The 18,257-nt window shown below is 39.4% G+C and overlaps 1 protein-coding gene across 1 annotated transcript; it reads right to left on the minus strand.

The window, feature by feature from the left end:
* Positions 1 to 4,055: 4,055 nt before the first annotated feature.
* On the minus strand, positions 4,056 to 17,914 carry ATRIP (ATR interacting protein). The gene is given in 14 exon segments (XM_050904542.1): positions 4,056 to 4,775; positions 6,143 to 6,392; positions 6,659 to 6,742; positions 7,648 to 7,739; positions 8,335 to 8,477; positions 9,136 to 9,867; positions 11,051 to 11,180; positions 11,983 to 12,078; positions 13,449 to 13,551; positions 13,553 to 13,610; positions 13,914 to 14,029; positions 14,683 to 14,853; positions 16,399 to 16,479; positions 17,564 to 17,914. Coding segments are annotated over 14 exon segments (2,475 nt in total). The 3' UTR covers positions 4,056 to 4,707.
* Positions 17,915 to 18,257: the final 343 nt, after the last annotated feature.

Below are 18,257 nucleotides of genomic sequence, written 5' to 3' on the forward strand. Positions count from 1 at the left end.
GTGAGGCACGGGCCCTCTCTGGTTCCCCTGGGGCTGCCGCATGCTGCGCGGGTTCAGAAGCCATGCCATTTCCGTCTCAGTGCTGTCCCTCCTCCTGCAAACTGACAAGTCAGGTGGCTGTTTCACTTCTTTGTTTCACTAGAAATCAGTTACGGGAGACTTCTCATTCTACCATTTCTTGCTCCTGCAGTTGGTTTTCATGGTTGACTCTCTGATGTTACTTTGGCCCTGGAATCGAGTAGGATCTGCTTTAGAGACTGCTGGAGAGGTGTCGCAGCACAGCTGTGCTGTAAAGGAGGTCTTTAGCAAAACAAATTGTTCAGCTACATTCTCACAATACCATCCTACAACATGAGTAATGCATAGATAAAACAAATTATTGTTCTGTGTTATCTGTTAGGAGACTGCAGTTATGTGGTTGGAATATAACAACCAATATGAAAATATATTAGCTGTTTCCTCTAGATATTTTCAAAAGCAGGTTACCACTTGAGCAGCTATTCAGAGCACTATTTCACTTACAAGCTTTAGGACTAAAAGTTTTAAGATTAGTCCAAGGTGAACTATATGTACCTGCAACAGGGACAAGGTGCTCAGCACATTGCTAGCTGTTTGCAGTTAAACTTCATACTGAATGTGTTGGCCCTCACTCTTGGAAGCATTTTGATAGACTTCAGCCACAGTGGGTTTGTAGGTCTTTATAAAGCTCACAGACCACCCTTTCTTAGCAGCCTGCCAAATGATAATCAATGATGTATAGTTTTTATTTTTAACAATTTACACTGTAAACGTAAGTTTGCATTTGCTATTACATTCACAGCAGATAATACACAGTCTTACACAGGCAGATTGGAACTGCTGCATTTGACCTCAATATAACCATAAATAATTAATATTACTGACTGTAACATAAAAACATTATTCAATGGTTAAAATAACTTACTGTTCTAATAGTCTAGCACAGGCTAAACTTTCTTAAACAGTAGTTCATACTAGTGGGGATTAATATGAGTAAAAACAACTTGGGTCAGATGTCGTATGCTACATGATGAGGTATTTTGTATTTGCCATCTTCACCTATTACAGCTTGGTTTATAAAAATGTGTTTTGAGGCCTGATGTGACACAAAACAGTTGTCTTGTCTGTGGAAGTTTCCTTTGATCGGGGGCAGGACTAGATGACCTATGGAGGCCCCTTCCAACCTCAACTAGCCGATGATTCTACGAGTTGTAGAAAATAAGGTGTTACCTGTGCAAATTCCCTAAATATTTTAGTCAATGAAGCATCATTCACTTTATCTCTATATATAGCTTTAGTAGAAATAAACTGCTGTGTGTTTGAATCCGTGCAGTACCTCGGGTCCTTGAATCACCATGGGAAGATGCTTAGCAATGCAATGATACCTCCTCCTGCGCTGCGACTGTTCAAGGGGTAGCGTCAGTAGGTCTTAAAATACAAGTCAGCAAAGCTATCGTCCTCCTTTTTGCATAAAGTTGCCTGAGTAATGATAAGCTAGTAGAAGTGATTGCTTTCTTCATCCAGCTCCTGCCTAGCTTTAGTCCTGTCTGCTCAGTACAGTTCATTGAGGAGGAAAAAGGCAGCTATACTTAGCTCAGCTTTCAGCAAAGGGGAAACTCTAGTTGCCACCCCCATGGGCAAAACAGATGGGTGGCTGCTGCTGACTGAGGAATGTGATAATCATGTCTAGAACAGGACTAGTGGTTTTTGTTGTTCCTCAATACTTCATTATTCAGTCCTGTGACTGTGCTTGGTGCCAGAGTAAATTCCTTTTCTCAGTTAATACAGAGGCACAGCTTATCTATAACATGTTGGGAAGACGCAAAGTGGCCTTGAAAAAAAAGAGCTGCTATGCTGTGAATTCTTCAGGGAGTGTCTGATGAGAACAGTCTGAGTTCTGTTATTTTTAGGTCAGGAACCTAAGTACACCAGTACACCATAGCCCCATAATCTGTAAAAATGCTTCAGTTTTTTTCAGGGGATGATCAGCTGTCGCATACATGATTGGATCTCTTTAATCCCAAGAGAATGTAAAAAGGGAAGAATTACTGAAGGTCAGTACAATCTTGCACTAATCCTGACAAAAGATTGGTCACTGTAAATGACTTAACAAATAACAAATTACGGCAGTTCTGTAAGTATACCTATGTCTGCCTTTTCTCTTTAGGAGTGCAGCCTCATTTTTCCTTAGGAGTGTGAACTTTTCAGTTACAGAAAATGCCTTCATTTTTAAAAGCTACGGTTTAATTTCATAATACCATGATGTTACTATCATTTCTACCAGTGAAGGTGTGGGGTTTGGGGTTGGTTTGTTTGTATATAGCCTGGGCTATACCACTTTAAAGTCAAAAGTGGGAAGAAAACCAGAGTGTAGATGTACACGTTGGGGTGTTGTCTGGGTGGGTGGGTCGGTGGGAGGGGATGCAGCGACAGAAGGGAACAGTTAGGGGTATTTTCCTAGCATTTTTTTCCATGGATAAAACTTCAGTTTATATAAAGTTTAGCAGTAATACACTTCTCCCTTTTACCAAGTTGCCATACACATGTCCTTTAGATGAGACCAGAAATTTTTTAAACAAGTTTTTATAACTGGATTGCTTCAACAATTTAGAATTCCTTAACTGTTTTTTGTCCAAACTCCTCTTAACAGTTCATTGGTCTCTTCACCCAAAGAAGGGGTTTAAATGCATCTTACCTCTATAAACTCAAATTATGTTTAGAGAAATTAGGTGGTGAGAACAGTATAGAGCAGTTCAAAACTGACGGCAGGTCATTGCATTTCAGGATATTGTGACTATCACCTCTTTGTTAGGACAGCTCTAAGTTTGCCAGTCACAGCAGGCTAACTGCCAGATCCTGCTTTACCACTGCTCATGCTCATAGGGCTATTTTTAAAGAATTATCTTAATGTTTATTTTGGTTTTGAGCAAGGAAGGGGCTTTTACCTGACATTCTCAAGCTCTTCTCTCTAATCCTAAAGGCCAGGAAGTGCTGTGGGTTTTTTTGGTTTGGTTGGGTTTTTTTTGGTTTGTGTTTTTTTTTTAAAGTGGACAAGTCACATGGTTTTATGTCATGCTGAAACTTCTGTAGCACGTCTCGTCCAGTGTGCTGGTGGCAGTTCTAGGGTTGTTACCATGCAAGCATACATGGACTCACAAGGCCTTGCTGTTATGTGCCTGTGTGTCCTTCCTTGCTGCATTTAAGCAGGAAAATGGCAGTTCTCCAGATGCTACAAGGGACTTGAAACCTGTTACTGAGAGGAGCAGTTGGCAGCTTGTGTTTTACAGAAATGAACAGGCCATGCCTGGTGGAGCTCTGCCAGCTGTTGCTCAGAGGAGGTTTAGCCCTAGGCTGTGTTGTGGGAGGAGGGAGTGAAGCTTTGTACCTAGAAGCTTTGGCCCTAGGGAGATGCTGGATTATTACACTGGTTATTCCTGCATAGCTGTTTCTGGGAAAGTTCTCTTCAAAAGCGAAAGCCAAGTCAGGAGCTTGTTCAGCACATGGGAGTGGGGCTCTTTGCCCAGGCACACCAGGGCAGGACACAGCCTCTTTGGGTTATGACCGGAGAACTGGATGTTTCCCAATTTTCCAAGGGCTTCCTTCCCACTGTAGTACTGTCTCCTCTTCCTCCCGGTCCCTTGAGACAGGCTTGTTCTGAATCAAGTATCTCAAAAAATGAAAAAAGCTTTCCAAATTATTTAAAAATACAAACCTGTAGGCTCATTTTAGTAGCACTCACACTTCCCTTTTTAGGGTCTAAGGTTCAGTGGATACCTGCAGCTGAGTATGACAGCTGATAATCATACGCAGTTGAAAGGGTATAGCAACAGTTCTTCCTCCAGTCTTCAGTGCTGTATCCCAGGAATGAGATGCTCATTCATCTTCACTGCAGTGCCTATTCAGATACTACAAACAAAAAACCAGTCATTCTGCACACATTTAAATATCCTTCTCTTGCCTGGTAAGACAGAATGCTCTCCTCAATGTTACCATCTTACTCTTTAAAGGTAACTCTTTAAAAAAAATAAGTTCTATTTTTTTGTTTTGGCATCTCAATAGTTGCACTTTCAGCAGATTCATGAAATTGAGAAAAATGAGGGAACTCAGGTGATCATTACAGGGCTTTGAATTTCTTGCTCAGAACTGAACTGCCAACTATAAGTTATTTCTAGAAAGGTTTTTAAAATCACAGTAAACTATTTACTAATTAACATGAAAATTTTGGAAGTCAAGCAAGAAAGTGTTACAGCTGCAAAAGAAACAAATGTGTTCAAAAGACTCATGTGAATGCAGTGATCCCAAACATCTCAGCACATTCAGCATCATAAATTCAGCTGTAGTCACAGTAAAATGGAGAACACATAGTGAAATTTCCATTCCATTCACAGCAATTTCATAAAGGATTAAATTCATAAACAGAACCAGTCATAAGCCATTGAGTGGTTTTGCACAGCAAAACACTACATTGCAGTATTAATTCTTACATCAAAATTTCTTTGCTTTCAGCTACATTTAGATGGCACTTAAATAGAATAATCACAACAAAGAAACGTGTCTTAGTTGTGCTGCATTTGAGTGCAACCTTCAGATTATCACTTAATAAAATAGATGATTTAAATTTCAGATTTACACTGGCAATGATTATTATGATTTAGATGGGGAAGGACACAGATCTTTGCTAGATGTTAGCTAGCTGGAGTCCATTCCTTGGTCTTCTGCTTCTGGCTCAGGAGGATACAATTCGTCCAAAATCAGCTCTGCAACAACAACAACAAATCATGTTTCAGAGAGTCATTTTTCTACTTGATACAGTATAATTATAGCTGGTATCTGTTTGCGTTTTAAAACATACTAACTGTAGAAGGCTGCAGCAAATATCCTTTTTCAAGGTTCCATGCAAACAGGTCTTTAGATATGTGTTTTGTCATACAAACTTCTCCCCCTCTTTTCTTTAATGCCTTTTTAGGCATTAAAGGAGAGAACTATCTTGGGCAGTCAATTAAATTTAGCTGTTAGTGGAAAAACAGTAAAGGGCACTTTGTTATTTTGCAATGGGTTTGGACTACTTATGAAGTTTAAAACCTCACTTTTGTTAACTAATTTTAAAAAGTCACTAGGACAAAAGCATAGTATTTTGTGTTTTAAAGGAAGACCCTGTATGCTAACTACAGGTTTGCAAGCACATGTGTGTACCACCATCCCAAACATCACAAGCTCTTACACTGTTTTGGTTCGTTCCCAAGCATAAATAGACAAGGTGTTAGGCAAAGATCTAGAAAACCTTGCGACGCTCTAAGCAATCAGAGTAGAACAAATACATGGCACACTCTTCAGCATCTCCAGAAAAGTCACTGTAACTAATAGTGGCATGCTTGCATGATCTGCCTTACTGATGCAATACGTACACCAATAATGAAGGATTTATCACTCCGGCTCTGAGTTAGACCAGATGCTTTGTCTGGTATCTTGTAGCAAACCACATACTGACATAAGAGCAAAATCTTCACATCAGCTCTACAACATGCATGTAAATAATGCCATGAGTGAACAAAGAAATGGCATCAAGGTACAAGGAGGGGAGGCAATTTCACAAGATTAGCTCTCTCTAGGAAAGGGACACCAGAAGTGTGCAAAGCAAGGGGCAAGTCCTGATGGACATGGGCTAGAGAAGCTTTTGGGGTAATGGAGGAAGGCTGGGGGTAGAAGAGGGAAGAGAAAGAAGAAAGAGATGTTAAGGATGCGGGGGAAAAAAAACCCAGCCAATTGCAGAGAGGTGGTGTAATGCTAGTTGGAGACTTGGAATAATTTTTTTTTTTAATAAGGTAATGTATAGTGCAGATTGTTCTACTAAAGAGAGCTGGAGTATAGGATTTTGATCACATAGTAGGGGCATATTTCTATGGACAGAAGAACAAGATAAAACTATTAAAGAATAGTAGAGTAGTGATTCAGTATAATGAAGATTGAGAAGCACTAGACTATGGACTGCCTTCAGAGGTCTGAGCAACAAACATCCATGGTATTTGGTACGTGGTACTTGTTAAATGAGGAAAGGGACAGAAGTGGAATTTCTATTTCTACAGCACAGAAAAAAGCCAACATTATCATTTGATTCGGTTTTTACCTTCACAGGCACTCAATTTTTGAGTCTTTTTGAGAATGGCTCTTATGCCCGGCATGGCTTGGTCATATTGATGGAGAACTTCCAAACAGTGTTCATGAAACAGTTTATCTTTCTGAGAGAGGCTGTGTAAGAGTAAAACAGCATCCCGTAAAAACTGAATAATTTGTTCCTTATATACACACAAGCTGTTCTCAGATCTTCTAATCTTCATCCACTGTCTATGTAACATTATAATTAGTGCCTTCACCACCTGCAAGAGGAAAAAAAGTGCCTCAATACACAAAGTAAAATTATAGTAGCAGAAAACTTACTTCATTATGAACTTTACTGATTAATCTCATCAAATTTCCAAATTTCAGAATATTTTCTAGCAAGCAAAAGCAAGCTTCCTAGAAGGTGGCATCCTTTAAAGTACAGTACACTTCTGTTTCATTGTAGCTAAAAAAAGGGCAAAAAGCTATTTCAGCATGGAGTACCTTTAAGTTCTCAGTAAACTCAGCCACTGTAGTGACGTACCTCGAGATTACATTGGCAGTCTGTACCAGGTAGTAAAACCGCTGGACTAGAACACCGCATACACCTTGTCAGGAGTCTAACTGTCTATTACAAAAAAAAACGCAGATTGCATTATAATGAGTACTAGGGTTCTGCAGAATTATCAAACAATTAAGCTGCAAATAAAGGGAGGTAGAAATGATATTTCATTACTGGTTTCACACATTCTTGTTTTTTTTCTCAACAGTTGATCTTTTTTACCCCCCAAAATTGTTAAAGTTTTTTCCCTGTAAAACTTTACATAGAATTTGCCTTGCACAGAAACCTTTTCAGCTTTCTGATGAGAAAGGCTAATGAGGTGCAGTTGGCCTTAATTCACTGCATACAAATAATGTTTACACTTAATGTAGGTAGGGGGATAATGAAAATGGTTCAAAATTCTTTCAAATGAGTGCAGAAGTGGAGCAAATAGTAGAACCTCAAGTCACCACTGTCAGTACAAACAATACAAATTAAGTTCAAAAGCTATTCTTCCTATATACAATCATGACTATTATACAGTAAGCTAGCATTTCCACTGAATACAATGAATATAATCCTAAGTCACTACAGACTGTCTTTTATATGTAATAACTCATAAGATACAGTTCAAAAGTAAGTAATACAATCAAAATGAATCATAGAGCTTGCTTCCTTTTACTCCTCTATCGATCTAAAAGCAAAATAAAGCTTAGTGTTGAACATTTACAGCCATCCTAGGATCCTTCTTGCTTTTTGAGTAACTATGACTATTATGGCTGATGTTCTCTTTAAGAATAGTTACTGATTCAGTTTCAAGCAGCTACTCTTAAAAATCAATGTAGTCCCTTACTGCAAGCCAATACTTTCAGTGTTCTATTTCAGCTGGAGAAAAGAACTTGGTTTTGGACAATTTGTGCATTGCCCTGCTCCTCCCACTCCCCCAACTGGAAATAGCAGGAAGAAGCATACAAACAAACAGCTGTGGTTACCTCTTGTTCCAGCTGAAGCCAAAGCATTTCAGATGCTGATTTATCTGGTCTTGATGTAATATACATGTACAGTGCAAGAAGGCGGCAGGTGTCTGAAATAGAGATAACCTTGTTCTTTTCCCAACTAGTCAATTGTTTATGACAAAAATTAATTCTGTCACACAAGAAAACATGTCAGAAAATACGTAGAGTGCTATCCTGGGACTCATGATACAGGCTCAACTTCTTGCTTTACTTCAGACACCTTAAGCAGTGCTGAAGAAACTAGTATCCCTAAACTTTATATATGCATTTGTGGTAATACTGTCCTACTTCATTCATAAGGAACTGGACAAAGACTATTTGTTATGCAGAGTACTGGAATCCCTAAACTCAACAGTGTCATGAGCGCAGATAAATTAAACTTCAAAACTCCTCAAAAGTCCTTTTTTCCTCATCAACCTTTAATATAATAATCTGGAAAGTAGTTTTAAAAATCCACGTGGGTATCAAAAGCAGTGTATGTAGACAGAGGCCACAAGACAAAATACTCTTCAAACAATAACGAGAAAACAAGTTTTCAGGTAACAGCAGGCTTTTTGCCTTTTGGGGTTTTAACATCTTGGAGCAAGGCCTGTTTGCATTACTTTTAGTCATGCTAACTAACATTCAGCTGATAACAGTTCTCTGTGTTATGCAGTCTTTTACCTGAATGAGAACAAAGTTGAGCAACCAAAGTGTGGTGTTGAGCAAGAATAGACAAGAGTCTCACGGTCAAAAGAACAGCAGGCAAAGGGGTCTCTGGACACAGACAACGGAGCAGTATCTGGCTACTCAGTAAGTGCTGAAAACTTCAAAAGAAAAGTCAGAGTTAGAAATGGGAAATTTACTGACAAGTTGAAAATACACTATTTCATGTACACAGCATCACAATTTGTGCCTTTTTAGCCATTCAAAACATACCTGATGTCAACTTATGTGTCATAAATACAAAGTATACTGAAAAACATCTTCTGTTACTTTTGGCAGTCACTACTTTTGGCAATTCACACTATGGTTGTGTACATTAGACCATTAGCAGATGAAATGTCTCACTTTTAAGAGTGGCATTTTACCTACCAGAATGAGACCCTGTGCTTTCATTCCTTATGCATCTCCCAGCAATTGCAAAAAAACCAAAATAAATGTTATAGATAGTCTGATCAACTGCATATGGCCTTAAGAAGTTTTCTCACTTTCAAATGACAGCTATGCAATGAGGCAACGGCATCTGCTTCATATAAACATCATAAGCAAATTTTGTTACTGATCAGGGGCGATTATCACATTCATTAGCAGCAAAGGCAGTGAAAAGATCCTCAACTGCTTCTCAAAGGTGACCTGAGAAATGTGATATTCTCTCATACGGGTCAAAACTTCTGCTGTCATCTGCACAAATTAGTTTCAACAGAGAATGAAAATTACTAAACAACAGAGTCTGAAATAATTTTAAAGCTATTACTGACTTACTTTATTAGCAAGTCCACTGTTGAATTTTCAGCTAATTTCACCAAAACTTTTAGGCTTTGGTTCAGTATACTATCAGTCTGGGACCCTCTGGCAGCAGAAAAAGCTAAAACCTGAAGCAGCTTTTTAAACAAGGAATGTTGAGCTCGATCGTTACTGGGAGCATCCTGTGGAGCTACAGGCAGCCCTCCTCGTGTCCTGGTATCTTCTTTATTATCACACTGATTATCACACAGCGCATTTTTCTCCATCTTGGAAACCTGTTCATCTCCAGCAGCAGAACTTTTTTCCTCTTCAGTAGATAGCAATGTGTGGACAACATCCCAGCTATAAAACGCCAAATAATAAAGAATACCCAGTGATATAACTGTAGTTTCTTCCAGAGACAACCTGAAGTCCTCCTTACTTGACACCATACTTGTGTTGGTTCTGGAAGAAACAGCTGAATGGTTTCCACAAGAACCATTTACTGACTTGTCCGCCAATTGTACCGCTTGACAGTATGCACCAATATGGTGTTCCACCAAGGGCAAGAGATGCACGGCGCCTCGGATCTTGCAGCGTGTGAGGTGCAAGAACTCTCTCCGGCCTTCTGTTGGGCTTCCTTCAGGTAATCCTTCGTCCATAGCAATCAAGTTCAATCCTGTTATTGCAAGTTCTTGAGCTTCTCGCAGGGATACAAGAGGTGCAATTTCTTCTTGAGTTGTCCTGCTGCTGGGTAGTTGTGTGGATTTCCTACCCAAATAAAATCAAAAGAAGGGAAATACTTCAGAAGAAAAGGCAGAGAACATAGCTGAAATTTGAGTTATCCATATTCTGAATCAAATAATAGAAAGGCTAGAGTAATAAGAGATGTCTGTTCCCAAAATAAAACGTAAATTGGGGAAAAAAAAAAAATCCTACTCCTTGATACCTGCATGGAAGAGCAATTTCAAAGCATTCCTAGGTCTTGTGAAAGTAGTCAGAGCTTACAGCTCAGTAACTTCAGCAGCTCACTGTAAGCCATTGTCTGAAACTACATTTCAAACATTGGCTTTCCGATTTCATGCTTTTGATAACCTGTCATATATTCTTATCTTCCCCCGATGTTATTTGGTAGCTTCTGGGAAGAACGAGCATCTGTACATTACTGATCTGTAATATGTAGGGGCCTCTAAAGGACTACAACAACAATAAAGAATTATTTTCTTGGCCAGAACTGAGAGTTCAGCTATTAACTAGTCAAACTGCAGCTACAAAGGCCAAACGCACGACCTCTACTTGCATAAATGGCAAGGGCAATGAGACATGAGCCTTGCTATGAACCCACAAAACACAAGAATTACTAATAAAATAACATATCAGAAAAGCAAAGTTATTTCAGGAGCTACAGTCTAATTCTTTAAAGTGAAAAACAATTATAATTTATATCCAATATTCATATTTAAAATGCTTTACTGGTCACTATAAATATATCTTGGAAAATTGCACAGAAATTGTACATTACAAACAACATAGTTTAGACTTTGAAGATATAAAGCCTACTGTTCTTTTGATCACGTTTTCAACATTTTCTTCCTACTTAACTCGCGATCATGTTTATATGCTTCCTTCATTGCAATGCAAGTTTTATGTCCTTAAGTGGTTAACAATAGCAGCTGCTAACAGTCACTCCCAGGTTCTACAAAACATGTTTCTGTGCTTTCCCCTAATATATAATTAATCTAGTTTATCTCTGTGTTGTTCCACTGATTAGTATCTATGATCATCAAAGACACAGAATGTTCCAAATTTTGCATTAAATGCCCTAAGCAAAACAGCATTTAACACCAGGAATGAGCTATCCGACATGAATAAGCATTTCTTAGTATAGAGAATGCCACTATACTAAGAACATGTCAGATACAGTTTAACAAAAAAAAAAAACAAAACAACTTACGTGTCCAAATAGTTAGGCTGCAATACAGCTCCAAGTAGAGGCTCAGAGTTACTGCTAAGAAGATGGCAGAGTCCTAGTAATGACCCAGGGACAATGGGCTGCTTCATCAGTGCATTTAATAAGATAGAACCTGAAAGGATACACAATTGTCTTTGGAGTAGCTTTACCATCAACTGCAGCATCAACAACAACAAAAAATTAGTATTTCAAAAGATTAGCCTTATTTATAGTGCTCTCAACCTCAAAATAATTTTTTCATTACAAATCTTCTTTCTCTACAAGAGAATAATTTTCAGAAAAATTAATTTAAGACATGATTTAAATATTAACCAAATTATATTTAGAGATATTTTAATTACAATCCCATATTAGCAAAACAGCTCGAGCCAAATGATCGTATATCCCAACTATCCTGATAACTTGTCCTCCATGTTCCAGTCCAGACGTTAAAATTATGTGATGCAATTCCATTCTGAATTGGAAATAAAACAGTACCCTGAAGACTTCCTGGTGTTGACTGTTGTAAAAGTTGCTTTATTGTTTTTACCTTCATTAAAAAAAAAAAAAAGTACATTTTTCCTGTTTTTATATCGGTTTACAATAAAAAACATAATATATTAATAGTGAAAGAGCCAGCCTTGTAATAAGATGCCTCTTGATCCATATCCTTCCATAAAGCAAAACCCAGGCAAACTTTTTTCTTACGTAGATAACAACATAAGAATGTTGTTAGGATACAAGATAGTAATATAATCTGAAATGTTTTACTGCAAAATCACAATATTCAAAGCAAAAAGCAACTAGCTGAACACTACTATTCTGTGCAGTGGCATTGTACGTAGCAGGCTCCTCAGCATGACACTGCTTAGTAAAGGCATCTGAGGTGTTCCTCAGAAACACTCACTATTTCTGTATTAACAGAATTAAGTTACCTTGTGCGTTTCGTTTAGGTACAGAGTTGTAGGAACCGTTTTTTCCCATTGCTTCATGCTTCACAGATAAAACTTCAGGATGGGTTATCTTACTGTCTAAAACAAACAGTAACTATGAGTCTAGTAGGAGAGCTACATTGCTTATATATCTGTACCTATCCTTTACACACATTCGGTTAGCCATAGCTGTTATCTAGTAAGTAAACAGACAGTATACAAGACAAATGTTTTTTACTGGTCTAACTCAGATACGTCAAACAATAGTTAAGAGTTGTGATGTAAGTAGAATTGCTCCCCAAAATAAATTAGAAAAGTGAATAAAATTTCACCTTTACTGTCAGATGTTCCACAGATTGTTCAGTGCTATTGCTCTCAACTTTTCGTTTAGAAAAAAAAAAATCCCTTAAGTTGAATTCCCACTACTAGCAGAGATTTACATGACTACATTAGTTAAAAATCAACATAAAATTTCAAAAAAAAAAAAAAATTAAATTGAGCATTTCCTAATCTTTCAATCATCTATATATGTCACAATTACTAGCCAAACTGAAGCCAAAAACCTTGCAGGGTTCAGAAGACAAATAATCAAGTGTGTTTTTCAAACAAATAGGCATATTCAGTGGTGTTACCATAATGAACAGTCAGGGGGCTGAAAAAATAGGAATACTAATGGTTTAAGGCTACTGTATTTTTCTTTTTGACACACTGACAGTAACATCTCAGATTTTTCATGACTCTTCCTGTAAGGATTAGTTGATGATATCCAAATTTCTTCCATTTATTACTTCCTATTGGAAACATGGCAGTCAGCTGCTATAAAAAAACCACCATTTTTGTTTCATAGTATAGCAATCTTCAAATACATGCATATATTCATTTCCTAAGCTTTACTCAATGAATTTCAAGATACAATTTTGTGAGAATTATTGCCCTACACATAGAAGATGAAGTAAGTATACTGTTTCAGTTGCTTCTTTCAATATGGCTAAATGTGTACCCTTTAAAATAAAATCCCCCAAAAGTCAGCTTTAAAGCCAAAAGCACAAGAATACAAGAAATGCATTAGCTGACTAGCAGACCGATTCAAGAAATAGGCAAATTATTTCCTGTTCTTTTTTCAATGACAAAGGCAGATTAACAATTTGGATATTTTAGTTCATCACATAATAAATGAAAGTTTTTCATTACGGCCAATAGCCACCTCATCGCTGACATCTTGGCAGCTGGTATACAGGCATTACCAAGGTGTGAATTAAAATTATCTTGATGCAAATTTCCGTCATAGCTATTTAACGCCAACTGGTATAAAACGGAAAGAAATTTAAGCAAAAACAAAATAAAACAAATACTTGTTTTTCTCTACAGTGAACTTACTGAAACTGTTCAGTCACATAGTACAAAAATCCTTATTGAAGGCAGAATGTTCATATGCAGCTAAAAATGTTGCAAGTTTTATATGGGTTTACCTTCTTTGATCAAAGTAGTTGGGGCAATCAAATTTCCTGAAGAACACGATGGTCTAGTGGACATTTCAGCATTGAAGGATTCCTTTGTAGGAAAAGATCTTTTTTCCAGGCTGTGGAGAACATCCTTCCGATTTCACTTGTATTGCAAAATTCTTTTTAGGGCTAAAATAAAAATCAAACACTGAGATGAATCAGTATTTCTTTTGTAATTATTTTATTAAACAATAAACAAGTATCTATTTACGTTGACGTTTTAAAGGTACTTCACTATAAACTCTTTGCATTTCTGTCACAGATACAAGGAAGGCTCTTTTTGAGCAAATTCCATAGAGATTAACAGGCTTTTTTGGTTGTATTTTTTAAAGACAACAGAGCTAAGAGTTACATGCAGAAAGAAAATCTCTTTAATAGTTTAAGCACGCATATTGTAAAAATTAACACAAATTCATTTTCCAAAACTCCTACCTTGGCGTTAAAACCGTCTGAGTAACGTGTTTATTTCTTTCACAGTTCTGAAGTCGCGTTCTTAATTCATTCATTTCTGCATCTTTGAACTGCAACTCTGACTGTAATGACAGTAACTGAAAGAGGAATTAAAAAGACAGTTTTACTGTTACCGAATAATTTAGAGGTGTTGTAACTGCAGAGCCACTAGAATTACCATAAGATTTCAAGATTACCATCTACTTACTGTGAACTCTGCATAAGATCTCCATTTTTATGTATGCTAGTCCAATTAATACTATCTTAGAACCAAGTGTCAAAATTTCAGGCAAGAAGCATATGACTTATTAAGACTGACCAAGTGCCACGCAGAGCATGACTACAGTGAGGCCGTTAACAGCAGAGTGAACAGGACAAAAGCAGCCACTGTCCTCTTCAGGGCTTTCAGAAAGATGACTGCAACAGGAATAGCAATCTGATCAGAGTCATAAAGCATATTCTGTCGCTTTTTTCCATTTTAAAATACATTCCAATTTTAATATTCTTGGGATTGCTTTAAAAAAAGCAACAACTAAAACCTCTACCACTTGAATTTTACTCTTTTATTTTGGCAGAAGAAAACCCTCAGCAAGTTCTTACAAATGCTTTCTTCTAGATAAGAAAATAAAAGTATACATCATATGGAAATTTCACACAAATGTTCTTCCTTTGACTAGATGGTCTGTGACATCATTAAGTCATAAAATTAGCTTCTGCATGTGATGTGCAGGTAATTGACATATTTACAAACCTTTTTGGAGAACTCCTTTTCTTTTTCATTTAAGGTCTGAGATTTTTGCTGTTCCAATAGCATGTATGATCTTTTCTGTTCCTCCATAGCATACTCCATCTGCTGCATTGAGTCACGCAAGATTTTAATTTCTCCATTTTTAGTAAGAATTTCATCCTGCATTTCTTTCAGCTGCAAACAGATGAATTCCATTAAAGGATGTATATAACCAAAAGTATGTATTTATATCATTATGTGGTTGAAAATTAGGTAATTTATACTTTCTAGGGAGAAAAATGCTCCTGTAACCCAGTTCAGAAATTCTGCAGTGTTGCTTCTAATCTGTTTCTGATTAAATCAGGCTCAGCTACTTTTTCCTCTAACAGAATTATAAAATGACAGCAAAGGCACATCTTCATATACCATCCTGGTATCTGTCAGAGACCAATCTTCTCTGTCCCCTTCTCTGTGATTATGTTCTTTTTTTGAAAAGCAATCTAGTCACACACATCAATAATTTATTCATTTTTTTGATTATAACAATGATAATTTAATTATAATATTTCATCTAGCATGGCAGCCAACAAGCACACTGTCCCAAGACAAGCTACCACCCCCAGACAGTATCTTCACGACATATATAGTCTCTAACACTTTCTGAACGGCCATCACCACTCAGAGACAAGACTTTGGAGACATAATAAATGAGTTACTCAGAAAAGCATGGAGAAAAAAAGCAGAAAGACACCTCTATACCACTACGTAGAATTATGGTTTACCGCCATGTTGAACATGGTGTACAGGTAGGAGCTTCCCCAATAAAGAAGGACATAATAGAGCTGGGAAAGATTCAGAGAACAGAGGTAAGGGTGACGAGAGAAAGGTAAATAGAGTAGGGTCCTCCCATCTGGGAGAAAGCACAACTGTGAGGAAACAAAGGTCTATCGAGGTGTGAGTGCTATGCACAAGTTATTCCTTGTTTACTGTCTCTCATAACAGCCAAGACCCATCCACTGAAAATCACTAGGTGCAAAGTTCAAAATAAAATCAAAAAAGAAATTTCCTGACACAATGTGTTGTTAAGCTGCGGACCTCTTTCACACTAAAAGGTATCCAAAACCAAATACACAAGCGTTTAAAAAAATACACTATAGAATAGTAAATACATGTATAATATTTCTGGATCAGGAAGCACCTACACGAAATTTTACTAGCGGCCTAAAGACTATTCTGGTAAAATATCATCATAAACTTGCTCAGGTCTTATATTCTTCCTAAGCTGTCTGCCAAAAAAGGATGGACTTGGTACCGGCATTTGTACCTTCTTACTTTTCCACATTTATTTCTTCCCCATAGTATCTTTCTGTAAGGGATCATCAGAAGGTAAAGTAACATAACACAACTTAAAAGTCACTTTACTTTCTCAAATCTTTAAGTTGCACAAAACAACTCTTGCTGGCTAGCTGACAGGACAGAGGAGAATCGATTTGATAGGGAACAAGTAAAACTGACAAATTAGGATTTGCTAATCTGAAATGACCAAGAAATAAAATATTGCTCTCACTCTTAATATTACTAGAGCTGTTTCTAGTATGACGCTTTTAATAGATCCATGGATTTCAAAGATTACTAATCAACTTGGTTAGAATGAAATACTTGGAACCGAACTTATCCCACCTTTCAGTCAGCCCTATCAAAAAATGTGATATTTAGAGGGGAGGGAAAAATATTGCTAACCTTCTGTTTAATTTCTTCATGCTGTGTTTGCAGAACTTCAAACTGGAATGCATCTCTCATCAGACTATCTTCTGTACTGCTCTCTGTTGCAGAAAAAGCCAAAATCTGTTCTGAGGCATGGATGATGTATGTACATCACTGATGACTTAACATCAAAATTTTGTTATCTGCCATTACATACGTCTGAATATCTTAATATTTATCCTGTCACTACAAACAGGTAAATGGCACGCATCTAATCACCACAGTAACTTTTGTAGAGCTTGTGCATCAATCCTTAAAACAGAGAAGAAAACCCTCCCCCCCACACCTTTCTAGTATCTTAAACCATTAAGATGACCCACAGTTAAGTGCAAGCACTTCCTCCAAGATAATTTCAGTTAACGTACCCTGCACAAATAAGGGTTAACTGAAAACTTTTTGACCTGGAGAGATGACAAATGTTAGCATTGCTCAAACATACTTACAGGACTTAAGCCCTCTGTACTGAATTATGAGCGAAACCCTGTATCCTGTACGCTTTTTCAAAGTAAATCTGAAAATCAACTGTTAATGAGGCATATTATGCATTTACTAGTGAAGGTTAATGGTTAGGGAAGAAAAATCTGGTAGCCAACATGCATGATACTATAAACAATACTTAAAGCATGTTAAAAGTTTATGAAACTCGTTTGCTTTATTAACACGTGTAACAGGCAGTATCAACGTTACAGGTGAGCGTTACCACAGACATTACCAGAGAACAGGCTCCAGTACTGTTAGTTTAACGCTACGTGACTGCTTGGACGTTATTTCTTCGAATCTTAACTAGCTCTCTGAACACTTGGCATACCACCGTGAAGTTCCGGTAGCCAGATGGGATAATCAGAAGCAATTCCTGAAGGGATAACAAACATTTTCCCAAATAGTTTAACAGTGCAGGGCGGCTTCAGGAACCCAGGTGACAGCAACAACCGCATCGCCTTTGACCCGAGACCGGACTGTCCAGGCAAATACACGCACTTTGCACCGTGGAGGAGAACCACCGGCGTTACTCCCGTTACACCGCCAAACCCCGGTAAGGCCGAACCACGCTCCCCTCCGGGCGCGCCCCGGGCGCCGCACAGGCACACCGACCTTTCAGCTTCCTCCCCGCAGCGGGGGCACTGCCCCGGGGCGGTCCCGCGGTCGCCTGCCGCTCGGCGCTGCTCGGTCCGAAGGCGCCCCACGCGTGTTTCGGGAGGCCCGCCCGCGGCGCGGCGGCGGCGGCAGCCTCCTGCGACAGCGCCTGCGAAGCCAGGATGTCGATCTCCTCCAGGTCGTCCGCCGTGAAGTCGTCGTTGTCCCCGAAGGGGTCTCCCGGCCCCTCGTCGGGCCCAGCCGCCCCCGAGCTCTTGGGGCGCTTCTGGGGCGGGAAGCCGTTCTCCAGGGCCCCGCCGCGGCCCGCCGCGGCCGGAGGGGCGGCCCCTGCCCAGCCCGCCCCGCACAGCGCCTGGCCGCTCCGCTTCCGCGGCCCGAGCGGGGGCTGCGCCGCCATGGTGGGAGCCGCTAGGGGCCTCCCCGGCGGGCTCGGGGGACGTACGGGGCACCGGAACCGCCGACGGCCCCGCGGGCGGACCCCCACCGGGCCCACGCGCCGCCGGCCCAGGCTCGGCCACGCCCCCCCCCGCGCGCCGCGCTGCCCACCAATCACCGGCGGGCAGGTCTTCCCTCAGACCAATGGGGCAGCCGCCCGACCTACCGCGGCCCCCGAGGGTCAAACCGGGCGCCGGCGCGCAGCGGCTGGCTGTAAGCGTCCCCACGATTGGCCGCGGCGACCCGCGCTGCAAGCGCCTCGCTGATTGGCCGGCGGCGCGCGGGCAGGCGCGAGCGGGAAGGTT

The sequence above is a fragment of the Gymnogyps californianus genome, chromosome 13, assembly GCF_018139145.2.
Source record: "Gymnogyps californianus isolate 813 chromosome 13, ASM1813914v2, whole genome shotgun sequence".
Classification (NCBI taxonomy): domain Eukaryota; kingdom Metazoa; phylum Chordata; class Aves; order Accipitriformes; family Cathartidae; genus Gymnogyps; species Gymnogyps californianus.